This window comes from Peromyscus eremicus, chromosome 15 (assembly GCF_949786415.1).
Source record: "Peromyscus eremicus chromosome 15, PerEre_H2_v1, whole genome shotgun sequence".
Taxonomy (NCBI): Eukaryota; Metazoa; Chordata; class Mammalia; order Rodentia; family Cricetidae; genus Peromyscus; species Peromyscus eremicus.
Genome location: NC_081431.1, coordinates 57,504,491 through 57,523,742, shown reverse-complemented (window position 1 = coordinate 57,523,742; position 19,252 = coordinate 57,504,491). Strand labels below are relative to the sequence as shown.

The following is a 19,252-nucleotide window of genomic DNA, read 5'->3' as shown; positions in this document are numbered from 1 at the left end:
CAGTAGGGCTGAAGAGCTCCCAATGCCCTTGTTCTTCACTTTGACCCGAGTGGGTGCAGGGCAGTAGCAGGCCAGGCCACAAGGGGCCTGTGTGCCAGCAGGAAGTCTGGACTTCATCCTAAGGACATGGGTGCTGTGAAGCAGATTCGGCTTTGCAGCCATTGCTCTGGGTACTGTGTTTGGATGGCTCCGAAGGAAGGAATGCAGGAGGCAGGGAGGCTAGATGGGAGGTGAGAAACGACAATAGTCCCAACTGCAGCGTGGCCGCGGGGATGGTGATGGGGTGAATGGAGTGTATAGGAAGGAGATATGGTGAGAAGGGAGAGTTGAGACTGCTTCCCGTGCATGGGTCTGGGCACGCCATTCCCTAAAATGGCCACGGTAGGAGGGTGGTGCTCTCTCCTGACATCCAGTCTTCTCGTTTTAATTCTTCTTCCCTCCCCTCTCCCTCTATCAGGCCTAAGGCTGGTTACAGTATTTGCAGGACCCAATGATGCACATGAGACTTGTTCAGAATTAGGACTTTCAGGCGGAGGCAGGAGAATCTCAAGTTTGAGGTTGGCAGGGGCTACATACATAATGTGGCGCGCGCCTTTAATCCCAGCACTCAGGAGGCAGAGGCAGGTGGACGTCTGAGTTTGAGGCCAGCTTGGTCTACAGAGCGAGTTCCAGGACAGCCAGGGCTACACAGAGAGACCCCGTCTCGAAAAACAACAACAATGATGACAAAAAGACTTCCGAGATAGTAAAAGGACTGTCTTAGAACAAGCGCAGTTCCTTCTGTGCTGGTGTGCTGCAGAGGCCGATGTCTGTGGAGCTGGTCCCAATTAGGCCATTGTAGCTTCTTTGTTTAGAAAAGGCAGGAGGGGTGGCTGGGTGTGAGCCAGGGCTCTGCTCACAGCTCCAGGCAGCAAGAGGACAGCATGTTCCTCCCGCCACCCCCCCAGGACTCAAGAGGGACCCAGCGCTCTGGGACAAATAGCTTACTTTTAAGTAAATCTTTACAATATTTTCCAAGCTTGCTCCCGTTTGCATCTTAGCTGGAGCAAAACGGAGAGGCAGAAAGTAGCTGGCGAGCTTTCTGAGAGCAGAGTGCTAAAGTGGTTGGTTTGTCTCTCCGAAGAGATTTCCTGGTTTCTCCAAAAAAAACGGGGGCTCGCTACAAGCTTCCCAGTGTGACTCACCAAACCAGTTGGCAAAACAATGGAGCCGCCCCTCCAAGGGCCCAGGATGCAGCCCTTTCATGAATCCCAAATGGAACCCAGAATGGCTGGCTTGAGAGGTGGCCAGTCCAGCCATAGGCAATGCCTCACCTTGAGGATCTGTGGAAGGAGAAAGGCCAGGGAGAGCAGTCTTCTGGTGCCTTTGGCAGAACTGTTCTTCCAAGCCAGGTCACCTCCCCTCCTCAATACTCCCTGACAGGAAACCCCGGCTCTTGAAGACTCAAGCAGGCAAGGGTCCCCAGCCTCCTTGACAGAATGTGCCAACAGATCACGAGTTTTAAGAGCCTGACTATCCAAGCTTGTACCGAGTCTCTCCTAAGCTGCCTCTACTCCCATCACTCACAAAGGTAGAGTAGACACATCTGTCTACATCTGGTCTCTCGTCCATGTGGCCAATGAAGACCATTTTCTCCCCCAGGATCCCATAGCAACATGTACCAGGAGATTGTCTGGGAGGTAAAAGCAAGCCGACTTTATGTTTTCACCAACTCCAATTTTTGTTTTTTGAGACAGAGTCACCCTATGTAGTCCAGGCTAGCCTCAGAATTGTGATCCTCCTGCCTCTCAAGTATTAAGAACAAAGGCATGTGCTATCATACCTAGTAGGCTTTAGTTTTTAGATTTATGTTTGTTTATTTATTTTTGGATTTTTCACGACAGGGTTTCTCTGTGTAGCCCTGGATGTCCTGGAACTCGCTCTGTAGACCAGGCTGGCTTTGAAATCAGAGATCCTCCTGCTTCTGCCTCCCAAGTGGTGGGATTAATGGCATGTGCCACCGCTGCCAGGACCACCACCACCACCACCTGGCTCCTTATTATTTTTAATTATGTGTATGTGTGTGTGTGTTTGTGCACATGAGTTCAGATGCCTTTAAATGTAGATACCCTGGACCTGGAGTCACAGACAGTGTGAACTGGCTGCCTAATGTGAGTACTGGGATCTGAACTCTTAACTACTAAGCCATTTCTCCAACCTTGGAATTTTATTTTTTCTATCAATTAAGTTATTCAAGCCGTGTGGTGGTGGCGCATGCCTTTAATCCCAGCACTTGGGAGGTAGAGGCAGGAGGATCTCTGTGAGTTTGAGGCCAGCCTGGTCTATAGAGCAAGATCCAGGACAGGCACCAAAACTACAGAAAGAAACCCTGCTTCGGAAGAAAGAAAAAAAAAAAAAAAGTTATTCAATGATAATTTTCTGTTTTAGCAAATAACCCAACTTTTTGTTGTCTGTCGGGGATCATAAAAGTACTTCAGATATTAAACATCTGTTGGAAAAGAAACAGTGAAGTTGTTACCTTGTATCATACGCCAAAGTACACTCCCCCCCCCCCCCCAATGACTGGTCTAAACGAAAACCCTCTCCTTGCCAGCCAGAGCTCACCAGGCAGAAAAGGGAAGAACTACTGAAAGGGAGGGAACAGCCCCACCAAGATGGAGGGTCCACTGCCTCCATGCAAGGGCAGAGCAGAGCTGGGGAATTGTATGTTCAGGAAGGAAGGACCAGCAGGCCTTGAGAGAGGGCCTGGCCAGCAGCCAGGTGAAGAGAAGCCTGGGCATCTCGTCTGATCCTGAGGGTTCTGAGGGGCTGCTGACATGTTTAAGCAAAGAGGTGACCTCAGAGGTGTGTACCTCAGAAAGGCCTAGTGGCTGTAGTACCCTGAAAGAAGTTGGTTTTTGTATGTTTGTTTGTTTTTGTTTTTCAAGACAGGGTTTCTCGGTGTAGCTTTGGAGCCTGTCCTGGAACTTGCTCTGTAAACCAGGCTGGCCTCGAACTCACAGAGATCCGCCTGGCTCTGCCTCTCGAGTACTGAGACTAAAGGTGTGCGCCACCACCGCCCAGCTTGAAGGGAGTTGTTAAATCCAGGGACAAAGTTGTCACCCTAACCCTTTGAGAGGAGGTATGGCCTGGACCAAGAGAGGTGTTAAGGGAACATATCATGGTGGGGGGTGGTGGGGTGGTGGTGGGAGTTGGATGATCACGGAACACTGATTAGTATGTCCAGTGGAGGAAGAGGTACCTTGAGGGAGGCTGAAAGTGACCTGCTCATGCAGAAGAAAAGCACGGTGGAGACAAAGGGAAGCATGCCACAGGGAGGGCCTGGTCCCTGGCCACATGCTCCCTAAGCAATTAAGCAAGACTAGGGATAACAGACAGATATGTTGGGGCCAGTAAGATGGTGCCACAGGCCAAGGTGCTTGTCACGTGACCCCAGCAACTGAATTTCATCCCTGGAGCCCACGTAAAGGCGGAAGGAGAAAACTCACCCCTGAAAGTTGTGTCTGACCTCTACATGTGTGCCACAGCACATGTGCCCACACACATCATTCGTATGTGTGCACACTGATAATAATATTTAAATAAATAAAATAAAATTTACAAGATGGGAACTTGCTTTGGCAGCAAGAGAGGGCGAACAATCTGGATAAAACGAACTCCTGTTGTGTGCTGAGAGTGAGGCAGGATTGTGTTGGTTGAGGAATGGTCTGAGGTGAAAACACGGGACTTTTTGAGAAGCTAAGGGCCTCAGACCATGGTCTGAGTGGATCGTGGATAGTAACATGGGTTGGAAATAGAAATCTGACTTACAGGGGGAATGTGAGCATGTAGAAAGAGCAAGTGAGCGCGCCAGGAAAGGAAGGATCCAGGTCTAAGGAGACGGAGGAGCTGAGTCTAGGCCTCAGGAGAAGGAGGGAGGAAAGGAGAGGGGCAAGGAGGGAGTTCGTAGGTGTGACATTAGAAAATCCTAGCCAGGTGGTGATGGCGCAGGGCTTTAACCCCAGAACTCTAGAGGCAGAGGCAGGCAGATCTTTGAGTTCCAGGACAGCCAGGACTGCACAGAGAAACCCTGTCTTGAAAAACAAAACAAAACAAAAAAAACTACTTTAAAAAGTCCTCTCCCCCCACCACGGGCTTTTTGATCCTTTCTAGAAGTAGAGGAGATTCTCCGCAGAGGGTGGAGAGATGAGGAGGGAGAGGATTCCCACACCTGTCGGGGGCTGCAGGAGACCCCAGATGGAAACTGGACCAGAAGTGACGGCTGAGTGGCCCTATAGGTGCCTCACTGAAGCCTTAGTGAATGAACTGGTCGACAAAACGGGTCATGTACGTCCAATCCGATATTATTTTGCCTTGAAAGGGAAAGGAAATGGTGAGTGGACACTTATGAGATGTCTCCATTTCCTGGGTGGTGTCCTTCTTTTCATGTGGGTCTTAGAGACAGGGTCTTCCTGTGGAGCCCTGGCTGACTCGGAACTTGCTGTGTAGACCAAGCTGGCCTTGAACTTATGTTGATCCCCCTGCTTCCCCAGTGTTGGGGTTACAGCTGTGTGCCTGGCTTTTAAGTGTCACTCTAGTCCATGTATCTTCCTCAGCAGCTAGAGTGCTGGTGATGCTCTGGATGAGAACTGAGATCGAGAAAAATAAGCCTTCTTTGGAAAGATGAAGTTTATATAGTAGTGGCCCAGAGAAAAGCCACTAGAGAAAGCCACGAACGGAGGACAGAGCTAGGTCCAAGAGCTTAACCTGAAGCTGGAAAGCCTCTGGTTTGGGAAACAAACTTGGTCTCTTTCCAGCTGCTCAGTCCTTTGGGATAAAGTGATGAAATGGAGAATAAAATGGCCGCCAGTCCCTCCAGTCTCCCACTTCCGGCCCAGTGGGACAGGCTTCCTTGTTTATTGCGTTCCTTTAAGGTGTACCAGCAGTGGGCGGTCTCTGGGGACTGGCCTGCCTGGCCTGGCTTACCTCTTGGCTTCCACATCTTTCCTCTGCTTGAGATGTCTTCAAGGTTGCAGGAGATGGAAAAAGAGAAGCCACAGGTCCAAGAGGGTTTCTCCCTGTGGACTCCAGAAAGTCTAACTCATGGATGTGTTATACACTCCACCTGGCCTTAGGCTGGCCTGATCTGAACCGAGATCCAGTGGTCTAGCAGAGGGTACAGAATGATCAAGGCCTTTAGACCCTGGGCCCTGAATATACCTCTCTTGGGCCTGGGCTTCTTTGGAGAGAGTGTGGCTAGCTAGGCAAAGCCCTGAGTATCTCTCTAAGGCAGAGTGGGGTTCCATGCATCCATTTTCCCCTGACCCCTGTGCCAGATGTCCTCCATTCTTACCCCTGGCTCAGATCGCCCTGGGCAGATATCTGCCCTACCAGCAGGTCACCTCTACTGGGCCTAACCAGTACCAGAGAGGCATGGGGACTGTGGCTCTGAGCCAGGACTGGCGATACACACTGTGTTCCCAGCATTTGGAAGGCTAAAGAAGGAGGACTTTGCATTTGAGGTTAGTCGGGGCTACGTTTCAAGGCTCTGGACCAGACTGAGAGAGCTAATGAGCACGTTTCTCAGATCTGCAGCCTCTCTAGGCACAGAGTCCAGCAGCATTCCACAGCTTTTGATATTCATTGACTTGAATTCAGGTTCTGGGTTTTAAAAACATTTACTTGTTTGTTTGTTTATTTGTATGAGTTCTTTAAGAATCCCATTCAGTGAGTTTTAACCATATCCACTCCTTCCCTAACTCCTGTCCACTCCCCTTCCTTCCCAACTCTGTCCTCTTTTTTTTTTTTTTAACCCACCCTTCAAGTGGAGAAAATTTGTGCTGAAGATTTTGCTTGTTTTATTTTATTTGTATGTATGTGTACCACGTGCATGCCTGGTGTCCAAGGAAGCCAGAGAGGGTGTTGGATCCCTGGAACTGGGGTTACAGATGGTTGTGAGCCTCCATGTGGGTGCTGGGAACTGAACCCTGGGTCCTTTGCAAAAGCAATCACTTACCACTTAACTGCTTAGCCATCTCTCCAGCCCCCAAACCTTTAAAAAATCCTTTACTACATTTTGTGTTTTCTGTGTGAACAAGTGTGCTACACACGGTACACATACGGAGACCCAAGGACTGCTTGTAGGAGTTGGCTCTCTCTACCATGTGGGTCATGAAAATCAAACTCAGGTCACCAGGTTCATGGTGGGTACCTTTACTTACTGAGCTGTCTTGCTGGCCTCAGTTTTTGTTGTTTGCTTGCTTGCTTTCCAGACAGGATTTCTCTGTGGGCCACTGTCTGGCCTAGGGGTTCTGTTGGCCTCCATCATGCTACACTAATATTTGGCTTCAGTTAGTGGACATCATGCTCTCAACAATTCATTCACTTCGCCGCTATTAGGCATCTCCTCTGTGCTGGGATGGATGCTGTGTGCTCCACGCTGTGTGCTGGGCAGCCAGTGACAAAAATACTTGGTGCCCCTGCTCCCCTGGGGGAGACAGAGAGACAGTGAAAGGGGCTGAGACAAAGAAGAGGAGAAAGGGGTCTGTGGGGCAGCGGCCCAGGGGGTAGGGTTTGGCTGGGGTGACTTGGTCAGGGCTCATACTGACTCTGGGTAGTGGAGAGACTGAGACTCAGCAAAGGTGAGCTGGGAAATGCCCGTGCCCAGGCACAAAGTTGTAGGAAGAGCTGGGAAGGAGCAAAAAGGCGAGGCCCACAGTGGGATGTGCCCTGGATCCATTTGCCAGGCTCCTTTCTCCTTCAGGAGTCAGCCTCCCATTCCCTGCCAGCACGGAGCCTCCCCAGTCGTGTTCATCCCTTCTACAGCTCGGCTCTGTGCATGTCACCACCTTGAAGGCCTGTCTCAGGCTTAGTTCTACCAGGCCATGCTGTCCCACCAGCCTCTTCTTCAGCTTACTGCTGAGCCATCCACATTTCCTTTGGGTCTCCTCTTGCAAGTCTGGTTTTCTCATTTGCATTCCATTTTTAGCACCAACATGAAGGATAGGCCTTTTAAATATAAGCGTCTCCTGGAGAAATGGCAGGAAACAAACACAGCATGTGACAAACTGAGGCAGCCTACGGTGTCGTCCTTGGGCTGTAGCTTCATTCCTGATGGCGGGGAATTTGAAACACATGTACCTCTGACCTTGGTCTCCATCTCTGATGATGTCTGCTCCCTCACCCTTTCCTCCTGCAGGCCCCTCCTCTCATCTCGATATGAAATCCAAAGGAAGGCTGGGTATCTGTCTTAGGGTTTCTATTGCTGGGATGAAACACCATGACCAAAAAGCAAGTTGGGGAGGAAAGGGTTGATTTGGCTTACACTTCAGCATTGCTGTTTATCACTGAAGGAAGTCAGGATAGGAACTCAAACAGGGCAGGATCCTGGAGGCAGGAGCTGATGCAGAGGCCGTGGAGGGGTGCTGCTTACTGGCTTGCATCCCTTGGCTTGCTCAGCCTTCCATCTTATAGAACCCAGGACCAGCAGCCCAGGGACGGCAGCACCCACCATGGGCTGGGCTCTCCCCCATAGATCACTAAATGAGAAAATGTCTTACAGCTGGATCGCAAGGCATTTCCTCAGCTGAGGCTCCTTCCTCTCTGATGACTCTAGCTTGTGTCAAGTTGACACACAAAACCATCCAATACAGTGCCCCCGCCTCCCAGAGCATCTGAGGGTCACATTCATGCAGCATCCCAACTCTCTACAGAGATTTGTGCCTCATTTACCTCCATCCACAGAGCTGAGACCCTGTTGCTCAGGTGGGCTGACCACAGCAGTACACTGGGATTCCAGAAGAGTCACAGCTTTTCTTAGCTGTGATTGCCCTGGGCAGGTGGTGGTTTGATCTGGACTGCGGTAGTAGCTCAGTGATAAAGTGTTTACCTTTTAAACCCCTGGGTTCCATTCCCAGAACCTTAAAAAAGATGGATAATACAGTCTCCTTACCACTCACTCATTCCATATATACCATGCCTGGCTTCTTAGCTCAAAGCTTATCAGGTAGGCAGGCTTCCCTGGGTCCAACATGATCCTTCTGAAGCCCTGAGCATTTGAAAAGCTATATTCAATGGCTTGATGCCTTTGGGGATGAGGGAGATGACCCTCCCAGTGTTTGTATGTCTCCCAACCAGGTGCCCAGGGTGGGAACAGGGATGGCAAGGGTATCAGATAATCTCTGATGTGGAAGGGTCATGTGCGGGGAGGGTCTGTCTGAGCCCGACACCTCCATTCCTGACAGTCTCTTGAGGACCCTCTGAGGATGGTGCACTGGGTTGTCACCACCAAGAAGTACTCAAGGAGCTTTTAGGCTGTGCAAGGGCCTTGCTGGGTATCTCATACCCCTTCCTGTCTTGGCCCGGGGCTGAGAACTCCAGAGGCACAGAGTCCTCTGTATGCTCAGAAAGTACTGGGAGGGGCTGGGGCTGTAGTTCAGTTGATAGAGTGCTTGCCCCGTATGCGCAAGACCCTGGATTTGATCCACACCATACCATGAGCCAGATGTGGCAAAGCACTCCAGCAACTCTAGCATTCCGGAGATAGAGGCGAGGGGCAAGGCGGGGGGGTGGGTGGGGGTGGGTGGGGTGGGGGTGGGTGGTGGGTGTCAGAAGTTCAAGGTTATCCTCAGCTGCACTGTGAGTTGAGATCAACCTGGGCCTCCATGAGACACTGTGAGAAAAAAACCTGTGAGAAGAAAAAGACACTGTGAGAAAATCGCATATCAGAGGATGACAAAGCCTTCAGGTCAATGTGAGGAATTCTGTTTTAGGCCCTGATTCTCACAGGGCTTGCTGTACAGTTGGGGTGCGATAGGGCTGGGAGTGCCTTCCCCAAGAAGCCTGGTCCCCTGCCAGCTTCGTTTCCTCCAGGTAGGCTCGGGTCATCTGAGATATAGTCGTTTCTTTTTCCATGGAAAAGTTCAAATTGTCATTCTCCTGGCCATTGAGGAAGTGCTCAACTTTACCTACTCTGTACATCCTAAAACACTAAGTAAATTGGACAAAAGGTCTCAAGAAGGACAAGGAACAGGACCCTAATGACACCATCATTCTTTCTTTTTTCTTCTTAATTTGAGACAGGGGTTCTTGACACTCACTCTGTAGACCAGGCTGACCTTAAACTCACAGAGATCCACCTGCCTCTGTCTCCTGAGTGCCGGGATTAAAGGCTTACACCACCACACTTGACTCCAGTAAGCACTTTTCCTAAGGGTCCCAGAGCAGTCACATTGTGTCTCCTATTCCAGCCCTTCTTGATCTGAGTCCTGGCCCCAGCATACAGCTAGGTGAGGAACCCCAAGAGGTCAGCTCTGTTGTGCATGGGGCAGTAGGTCCAGAGGGGCACACAAGTCTGTAGAAGCATGGCTGGGGTTTGCACACAGGCCAACTGTGTGTAGAACCGATGGGCTTCCACATCTCTAAAGACAGAACATTTCTAGAACAATCTGGAGTTTTCCTGACAGTGCTGAAGGGAGCCAGAGGCTTTCTAGACAGTAGCAATACTTGACAGATCTGTGTCACGAGCTGCCTCAGAGCAGGGCCATTCCCCACAGACCACCAAGGCACAGAGGCGTTGCTATGGGCCCGGAATGCTATGGTCCCCAAATGGCAGTCTCCCTTCAGGAGAATCTGGAATCTTTATTGTCACTCCAGGCAGATTGAGGCAGGAACCCGGAGGGAGTTCATTCCCTGCATCCCCACTAGCCCTGGCTGGGCTGTCTGTTCTGCCCCCTCACCACAGCTTGACAAGGAGCTGTCCTCCCAAGGGACTTGTGGCCAGTTCCTCTCTGCCCTCCCTTCTGCAAACAGATGACACAGGCAGCTTTGAGGGCTTCTACTGGGAGGTCATGGGGCATCTCGGGGGAGTAGGGCAGGGTGGTGGCTTCCTAGGAAAAGCAAGGGACCGAGATTTGGGGTTCTGAGAATTCAGCATGGATAGGTGGGGAGGGGGTTGCACTCTGGAAGCAGGACCAGGAGACACCTGCTTCTCTTGCTTTCCTGGTAAAGACCAGCCTCGATCCTGGAGGAAGCCTGCCCAGCTCTAGATCCCCACGCACTGAGGCTGCTTGGGCCGTGCATGAAACCCCACAGACCACCAAGGTCAACACCAACATTGCGAAGGCCGGGAAAGAATGTCCAACAAAAACAAAATGGAGGACCCAGAGTCACCGCCCCAATCTGGAGCTCAGGCTGGGGCAATCTGGTTGCCTCCAGTTGGAAAGGCTTCTGGGGCCTTCCAGACTCTAGAGATGCAGTAAGAGTGGCATTGCACCTCCGAACCAGGGTCACCTCAGACTTGCTTTGGGGAAGAAACAAATGCGCCTGAATTGGGGGCAGTGGGATCACAGCTGAGGAGGACCGTCATTACAGGCGTCCCATAAGCAAAGACAATTAATTCCCTTCCAGTCTTCCTATGAGCAGCTCTCCAGGGCCATCTACAAACTAGCTCCTCACTCCTCACAGCTGTCTGGGGCCCAGGAGACTTCAGGGGAGTCTGCTCATCATCAGGTGAAGAAAGAGACGCTTAGGATAGGCTGAGCCTGACTAACGGGTCCACAGCACACAGCCCTTGGCTCTTGCCTTCAGTGAGCTCTTATGTCTATGGGACTTCGAACTAGACAAACCTCTTCTCCTCTCCCCTCCCCTCTTCTCCTTTCTCATTTGTTGGCACTGGAAATGAGTTGGAGGCAGTGGATCACAGCTAAGGATCTCTCTTCCTCTCCCTCTCCCCTCCCGCCCCACCCCCTCCCCTTTTCTCTTTTTTCCTCTGTTGGCACTGGAACTGTTGACATGGCGGCTTCTTTGGGATCAGATATGACCTCACAGGAAGTAGCTTCAAGAGGGTCTGGTCTGGTGATGGAGACAATGCTGTGTTTTGGTCACTGAAGTCCCTAGGGCTTTTAGCAAGTAGGACACCATCACATGACCATAGGCCTGGAGGAAACAGGTGAGGAGTTGCTTCTCACCTCTGACCCCGGGAGGGGTCCTGGTCATGTGTCACAGGCCACCGGAGGTTCTCCACGGGTCATTCTTTCCATAGCCTAGTCTCTGTGCAGGACTCTAGACTCCAGGCCCAGCCCGCTGGGCTTCCTGTAACCTTTAAGCTCTTCCCAGAGGGAACAATCCCATTAGCTAGATCTCTCATCTGAAGGCTGATGGACCTTCGTCCTCTCGTTCTTTGTTACATTTAACCTAAACTCCTTTTGCTATAAATGATGAAAGGTCAAGTAAGGTCTAGTGCTGGCAAAAATAACCCGGGGAGGCCATTAGGACACACACCACTAATCCCAAAACAAAAGCAAGCAGGCAACCCAGACTCCCTCTAGATAAGCACAGAGGAGGAGGCTTGGCTATGTGCAAGGAGCTGGATTCTGCAAAATCCCAGGCCTGGGAGCAGTCTGTGCTCCGTCTCCTTTTAAGGCAAGGTCTGAGCTCCTTGGGCTGCGCTTGCTCCGACACGCCACAGCCCCATTCATTCCTGGCTATTTGGAGGAAAGCAGTGATTAATCAACGTTTTCCCCGCCCCCACCCAGCCTCTTTTACATTCGGTTCTTTTTAAAGTGTTGGCACACCTCTAGGTAGATCTTAGCCAACCTAGACCCCCCAGCTCAGGGCTATAACTGGAGGGTAACACTGGAGGAGTGGCAGCTGGTGCCTGAGGAGGTCAAAGGGGAGAGGTCGGGATGTGAGGTCTGGGAAGAGAGAAGGTTAAAATGTAAAGATCAATTTTCGATGGGGGGTTTCGGAGTAGGAGCCTGGGTCTATAGGGGTGGGAGGTGGGGGTGATGTGTGTGAGGGGCTCTGTGGGTGGTGTGGTACTCAGGCAAGGCGAGTATGGATGGAGTCGGCAGGGCAGGAAGCCTTGATCGCTAACGGGAAAGGCCAGATACTGTTGCAGGGACCTGATGGCTGCTAATGAGACCGTTGGGCCTGAGCCGGTTTGCCTAAGCCTGCCCAGTGCAGTTGGTTGCTGTCTCTGTGGATCTCAGCCTCCTTTGAGCCAAGCCTGTGAGCCAAGCCGTTTGGGCATTCTGGAGAGGTGGTTGAGCAGTGTGCAATGGATGGGCACATCTGGGGACTAGAGGAAGAAAGGAAGGAAACCGGCCTGTCCTGGGCCTGACCTCCAGAGCTTTGCTCAAGACTGACCTCCAGAGCTTTGCTCAAGACGCTGTCTCAGCCAGTGCTCTCCACCGCCAGGGAGGCATTATGGGCCTGGTGAGACAGGATGGGTGAAGTGATTCCCAGGCTAATCTAAAGAGGTGTTTATAAAAGAAAGCTGCTCCAGGTAAACTGATGGAGCAAACCCAGCTTCCTAGGAAGCAGGGGCTCTCTGTCTCAGTTCCAGCAACAGCTCCATGGACACTCAGTACAGTAGTACCCTCTGGGCTTAAGGTTGAAAGGGGCGCAGTCCAAGGCCTTGTCTTCCAGGCCTCAAGCCCTGGCCTGCCTATTGTGACTGTGGCAGAGAGAGAAGCCAAGGAAGCCAGGGCTGGTCCCTAGTGTGGTGTTTGTAAAGTAGGCACGAACTGTTTCTGTAGGATCAACTTCTTCTCTATCCCCTCTGGGGAGGGTGGGGGTAAGGAAGGCTGCATGGCCAAAGGGTACCATGGAGTGCTGCTCTTCCAAACCCTGCCTTCCCTTCTTCCTATACCCAGTTGGACTCACCTGAAAGAAAGCAGCCCTTCCTGGTCTCTTCATATTAAAAATGAAAAGAAAAACTGCAGGAGGTCGGGCGGTGGTGGCGCACACCTTTAATCCCAGCACTCGGAAGACAGAGCCAGGTGGATCTCTGTGAGTTCGAGGCCAGCCTGGACTACAGAGCGAGATCCAGGAAAGGCGCAAAGCTACACAGAGAAACCCCGTCTCAAAAAACAAAAACAAAACAAACAAACAAACTGCAGGAAAGGACCTCACAAGCATCCCTTAGCAGCCCAGGTGCTCCGTGCTCTCCACTCCAGGTGCTAGCCAAACGGCCTGTTCCTCCTGTCAGTCTGCTGCTGCTTCTCTTACTCCGGTAGGACTGAAAAACAAGTACTGTGCAAATAGGTACAGACTTACAACTCTGCAGAGCAGCGGTCTTGAGCTCTGGGGGTAAACAACCCCTTCACAGGGGTCAACAAAGACCATCAGAAAATGCAGATATTTACATTACGATTCATAACAGTAGCAAAATTACAGTTATGAAGTAGCAGTGAAACTAACTTTATGGTTGGGAGTCACACAACATGGGGAGCTGTATTAAAGGGTCACAGCATTAGGAAGGGTGAGAACCACTGCTCTGGAGGGAAAAAGAGGGCTCTGTGGAGGTGCTGGGTGGCCTGTGCTGCCCGGAACACTCCAGCCTCCGCCATCTTCAGCTGATTCCATCCTCTCCAAGCGACATCACAGCATCTGCAGTCACAGTGGAGTCACGGAATCCTAGATTCCACTGTGGCAGGCTGCCCACAGTGGGCTGTCCCTGGCAAAGATTTTTTGTTTGTTTGGCTTTTTTTTTGTTTGTTTGTTTTAAATACAGGGTCTCACTATGTAGCCCTGGCTAGCCTGGAATTCACTACGTAGACCAGGCTGGCCTCAAACTCAGATTTGCCTGCCTCTGCCTCCCTAGTACTGAAACCAGGCATGTGCCACCATGCTTGGCCCTATCAAAGTTCTTACTAAACAATAAAAACAACAAAACTGTGAATTGTTGAAGAAGACGCACATTTGATGGAAAGGTACAGCTATTATGTCTAGCAAATTAGTTCCTTTTTATTTCAAGGGTATATACACACACACACACACACATATGTATGTGCATATATATTCATTTAATGGTAGAGAGAATAAAATTTAGAAATATCCTTTGTTGGTAAAATAAAATGTTAGCAACACTATGTTGATCATTCCAAAATTCCCCCCCTTTTGCAAATGTATTGGCTTTGGCTGAGGGTGTAGCTTGGTGGTAAGAGCACTCATCTAGCATGCAGAAGGCCCTAGGTTTGATCTTTAGCAACACACGTACATACTCGCGCACACACACTTACAAAATTCACTATCCAAAGCTCTTGACTCCCCTAGGGAGCAGGGCTGGATTAGAATGAAGGACATGAAGCATTCATCATAAATGCAGAATAAATACAAGGGCTGCCAAACACTCCAGGAGACAGGTAACTGTAGTTGGAGGGTTTCTCCGGTTCTGCCCAGCCCTGCGGTTCTGCAGCCACTTATAAAATAATCACTCAAAGGCTTAACATTATTTACCAATTATGTGGCCTATGGAGGGCTTCTCGCTAGCTAGCTCTTATAACTTAACCCATTTCTATTAGTCTTTGTTTTGCCACATGTTCCATGGCTTACCGGTCTGCTGGCATGTTATTCCTTGGGTGGCAGGCTGGTTATCTCTCCAGACTCTGCCTTTCTCTTTCTTTCTCTCTCCTTGAATTTTTTTTTTTGTGGGACCAGAGAAACCTTCCATCTGCAGATAACTGATATTTCAATGTATTTAATTTATTACTATTATTATTATTACTATTATTATTGTGTGTGTGTGCACATGGTCAGAGAACAACTTTTGGGAACAGGTTTTCTTCACCATGGGATCTGGGGATTAAAACATTATCAGGCTTGCATGGCAAGTCCCTTTGCCTACTGAGCCATCTTGCTGGCCTCCTTAATGTATATTATAAAATAAAATTGGGGCTGGAGAAATGGTTCAGTAGTTAAGGGCACTTGGTGTTCTTGGCCACGCATGGTGGTGCATATTTTTAGTCCTAGCACCTGGGAAGCAGTAGCAGGTGGATCTTTATGAGTTCAAGGCCAGTCTGATCTACATGGCAAGTTCCAGGCCAGCTAGAGCTACATAGTGAGACTCTATCTCAAAATCCAACCCCTGCTCCTGTCAAAAGGAAAAAAAAAAAAAAAAAGGCACTTGCTGTTCTTGCAAAGGAGCCAGGTTGGGTTCCCAGCACCCACATATATACTCACAATCATCTTTGACTCCAGTTCCAGGGGATCTGATGCCCTCTTCTGGCCACTGTGAAAACTGCAGGCATGTGGTGTACATACAAACGTGCAGGCAAACACACATAGAAAAGACAAAAACAAATCTCTGACAAAAATATTTCATTGTAATTTATGTGTATAGGCATTTTGCCTGCATGTATGTCTGGGTACCACTCGCATGCCTGGTACCCAAGGAAACCAGAGGAGAGCATCTGAAGTTATGGTTGTTAGCCTCCATGTGGGTGCTGAGAATTCAACCTAGGTCTTCTGGAAGAACAATCAGTGTTTTAAACCCCCAAGCCATCTCTCCAGCCCAACAAATAAGTCTTAAAAGAACAAAATGGAAACAAATCTATACTGATAAGCATTCAACACTGTAAAGAAAACAGTCCTAAAAAGTGCGGTTTTTCTCCTTTGCTTCAGTTTACCATGTGTGTAGCAGGAAGCTCTAAATTATTCACCCATGACAGAAAAGGTCTAAGAATGTTCTGTGGAGGAGCTGGACTCTCTCTGCAGGTGTTCATTCACACACGGAGGCCAGGAGTCTGACATCAGTCCATTCTCTGAGGCCAGAACCCAGTCTTGCCACTGCAGAACTCAACAGAGGCAGGGCTGTGGATCTCCCCAGCATCAAACGTCCTTCAGAGACTCAAGGGCACTTACACAAGCCCTCCTGGCTGGTCCCCGCAGCCCCTCCCCTCCCCTCCCTCTGTAGCCAGCTCGGCATGTTTATTTTTCTTTTCTGAATTCTTAGGACAGCAAGCAAGTAGAGAGGAAGACGGATACCAAGAACGGAGAGGGAAAGGGTAGCGATGCCAACCGAAAGGCCCCGGGCCCCAGACAGGACTCAGACCTGGGCAAGGAGCCCAAGAAGGGTGTTTTGAAGAAAAGCTTCTCCAGGGACCGAGAGGAGGCTGATGGCAGAGCGGGTGAGAAGCCCAAAGAGGAGAAGATCATCAGGGGCATTGACAAGGGCCGGGTCAGGGCTGCGGTGGACAGGAAGGAGGCTGGGAAGGATGGCAGAGAAGAGAGGACCCCAGTCCCGAGGAAGGAAGAGGAGAAGAGCGGGAGTGTCAGGAACGCAGTCCTGAGCAGAGACAAAGACAAGAAGAGAGAGGAGGTGGAGGAGCCCAGGAAGAAAGAGGAGGAGAAGCTGACCACAGGGAGCAGGAGTGCAGGCTCCGGAAAGGAGGACGGGAGGCCGAAAAGGCCGAGTGAGAGCACAGACCAGAAACCAGAGGATGAGGGGGGACAGAAAGGAAGTGGGGACAGAGACTCGAGAAAGGAAGATGAAAAGGTTCAGAAGGAAGAGAACCGACCTGATAAGGAAGTCAGGGAAGAGAGCAAGACCAAAGCCCCAGAGAAGCAGGCCCCTAGTGGCCCCGGCAAGCCCTCTGAAGGGCCAGCCCGAGCGGAGGAGGAGGCGACTCCCAGCATATTTGATGAACCTCTGGAGCGAGTGAAGAACAACGACCCGGAGATGACCGAGGTGAATGTCAACAACTCAGACTGCATCACCAATGAAATCCTGGTCCGCTTCACCGAGGCCTTGGAGTTCAACACTGTGGTCAAGGTGTTCGCCTTGGCCAACACTCGGGCCGACGACCACGTGGCCTTCGCCATTGCCATCATGCTCAAGGCCAATAAGACCATCACCAGCCTCAACCTGGACTCCAATCACATCACTGGCAAAGGCATCCTGGCCATCTTCCGGGCCCTCCTCCAGAACAACACACTGACTGAGCTGCGTTTTCACAACCAGAGGCACATCTGCGGAGGAAAGACTGAGATGGAGATCGCCAAGCTGCTCAAGGAGAACACGACCCTGCTCAAGCTGGGCTACCATTTTGAGCTGGCCGGGCCCCGGATGACGGTCACCAATCTGCTTAGCCGCAACATGGACAAGCAGCGGCAGAAACGTCTGCAGGAGCAAAAACAGGCCCAGGAAGCCAGCGGAGAGAAGAGAGACCGACTCGAGGTACCCAAGGTTGGGGCTCTGGCCAAGGGCTCCCCCAAACCTTCACCCCAGCCATCTCCAAAGCCGGCTCCAAAGAACTCGCCCAAGAAAGGGGGTGCTCCAGCAGCCCCGCCTCCCCCTCCCCCTCCCTTGGCCCCACCTCTTATCATGGAGAACCTAAAGAACTCACTCTCACCAGCTACGCAGAGGAAGATGGGAGACAAAGGGCTCCCCGCCCAGGAGAAGAACTCACGTGACCAGCTCCTGGCTGCCATCCGTTCCAGCAACCTTAAGCAGCTGAAGAAGGCGAGTTGATGGTGGGCACGGTTGTGGGGCCAGGACAGTCCTAGGCTTGTAGGAGGTGGGAGGGTACGGAGGCAACACGAGCTGAGGAGTCCATGTACGGCGGCAGGGCCTCAGACCACTTCACCTCTCTTAGAGGCAAGGCCCTTGCTTCCTCTGAGACTCTTCCTCTGGCCTCCCACTTCATACTCCTGCCTCTTCCACCTGTGGTCAAACCTGCATTCCCCTAGGGATGAAGGAGATGTGGCCTCCATTTTTTCCCCCCAGTTTTGGTTCTATTCACGCTCGGGATCAACCCAAGTCCACAGGCTAGTCTATCCTAGAGATCACCCTTGGGAGAGTCTACTTTAAATGACCTGTGTCTTAGACACATGACTGCCTCTGGATCTCTCTCTCTCTCTCTCTCTCTCTCTCTCTCTCTCTCTCTAAGACTTAATTACTTATTATTTATACAGTGTTCTGTCTGCAGGCCAGAAGAGGGCACCAGATCTCATTACAGATGGTTGTGAGATGCCATGTGGTTGCTGGGAATTGAACTCAGGATCTCTGGAAGAACAGCCAGGGCTCTTAACTGCTGAGCCATCTCTCCAGTCCCCAGTCTCTGGATCTCTTGATTCTCACATCCCTATCTCTTTGGAAGTCCCACTTGAGTGACAGAGTCCAGAGTCATTTGTCTTCCTGACTGGATACCCTAATCAGGATACCCTGACTGAATATCCTAATCAGGATACCCTGATACCTCCATTATCATGTGTGACTAAAGGCTAAACATAAAAAGAACCCGGCTGTAATCCAGAGGCCACTTGCTGACACCTGGTTTTTACAGAAAGGGAAAACGTTCCCTTGCTGTCAACGGCTCATACATTCACACCGAGAGGTTTGGGATGCACCCTTTTGCAAGAAAGGAAAGCGAGTTAAACTCTAGGGTACCCTGTTGGACTCTCCGAGCTAACCCATCTCTGCCTTGCCTTACAGGTGGAGGTGCCCAAGCTGCTTCAATAGGACCAGGCAGCCAGGCACTGGTGCCAACGCCATGTCTGCCCGGACTGTCGTACCAGGGCTACACCGACCCCCACCACCCCACCCTGGCTGAGCTGTTACAGTTGCCTCTGTCCACCATGGGAGAGCTCGAGACCTGGGCCACGCTCGAGGGAAGACACCTCGGTCTCTTCTCACTTTCCTTTTCTCGTCTCTGGGGCTCTCCAAAAATTGCTTTTGAAACCTGGAGCTGAGGTTTCTGGACAAGAGGAGTTCTTTAGGCATGTCAGAGAAGACGGCACCGGCGGAGCCCATGTAGGAGGCATGCCGCCAAAGGCTTATGATGCGGAAAAGATGTCTCCCGGGGACCACACAGCCACCCCAGCCTTACCGCCTCCAGGGCCAGGATTCAGGCCTCTGAGGAGCCCTTGGGGGGACGCTGCTGGGCCAGTGGCAGTGGCGCTCTCTGGGACAGTGGTCGAAGGACAGAGGGCATGAGGGTTCCAAGGGCAGAGCAGGAGAGCTGAGGATGCTACACACCCCTTCACCTGCTGTGCCTAGGCAGCAGGCATGGCTGGAGGTGCCTGATAGAGTAGGTTCCAGATGGGAGTGGAGAGACAGACAGCAGCTGGGCATGAAGGGTTGATGCCAAAGCAGACATTTTCTTCACACCACCTGCTGCTGTATAAATAGCTCTATATCTGTTTTTTTCCATAAGATTTTGATAATATATTCAAACCTTTAGCTGCGAGTGGTTAGGCCTCGCCTTTTTTTTTTTTTTTCCATGTGTTAATGCTTCTACTGTTTACTCCAGGTTCCCCAGCCCTCCAAAAGCTCAGGGTCTCTGCCAAAGCATTCAAGGTATTCGTGGACATCAGCCTGGAGTCTGTGTACCACTGCAGAAAGGGCAGTATGGGGGAATGCTTGAACTCCTGAGGAGACAACCTCCTGACCTGGTGTTCCAGGTCTCTTCCTCAGCCAGTCTCTCTGCCTCGTATCTATGCCCAGAGCTGTTCTCGGGGGTGACGGGGCAGAGAGGCGCCCAGGGCCCTG

General features: G+C 51.1%; 1 protein-coding gene across 1 annotated transcript in view; it reads left to right on the top strand.

The window, feature by feature from the left end:
- The window catches only part of Lmod1 (leiomodin 1), a 42,846-nt gene extending 23,896 nt beyond the window's left edge, over positions 1–18,950 (top strand). The window contains exons 2-3 of the mRNA XM_059280911.1: positions 15,716–17,224; positions 18,197–18,950. Of these exons, the coding sequence (XP_059136894.1) occupies positions 15,716–17,224; positions 18,197–18,223 (1,536 nt within the window). The 3' untranslated portion in view covers positions 18,224–18,950. The remainder of the gene's footprint in view (positions 1–15,715; positions 17,225–18,196) is intronic.
- The last annotated feature ends 302 nt before the right edge of the window (positions 18,951–19,252 follow it).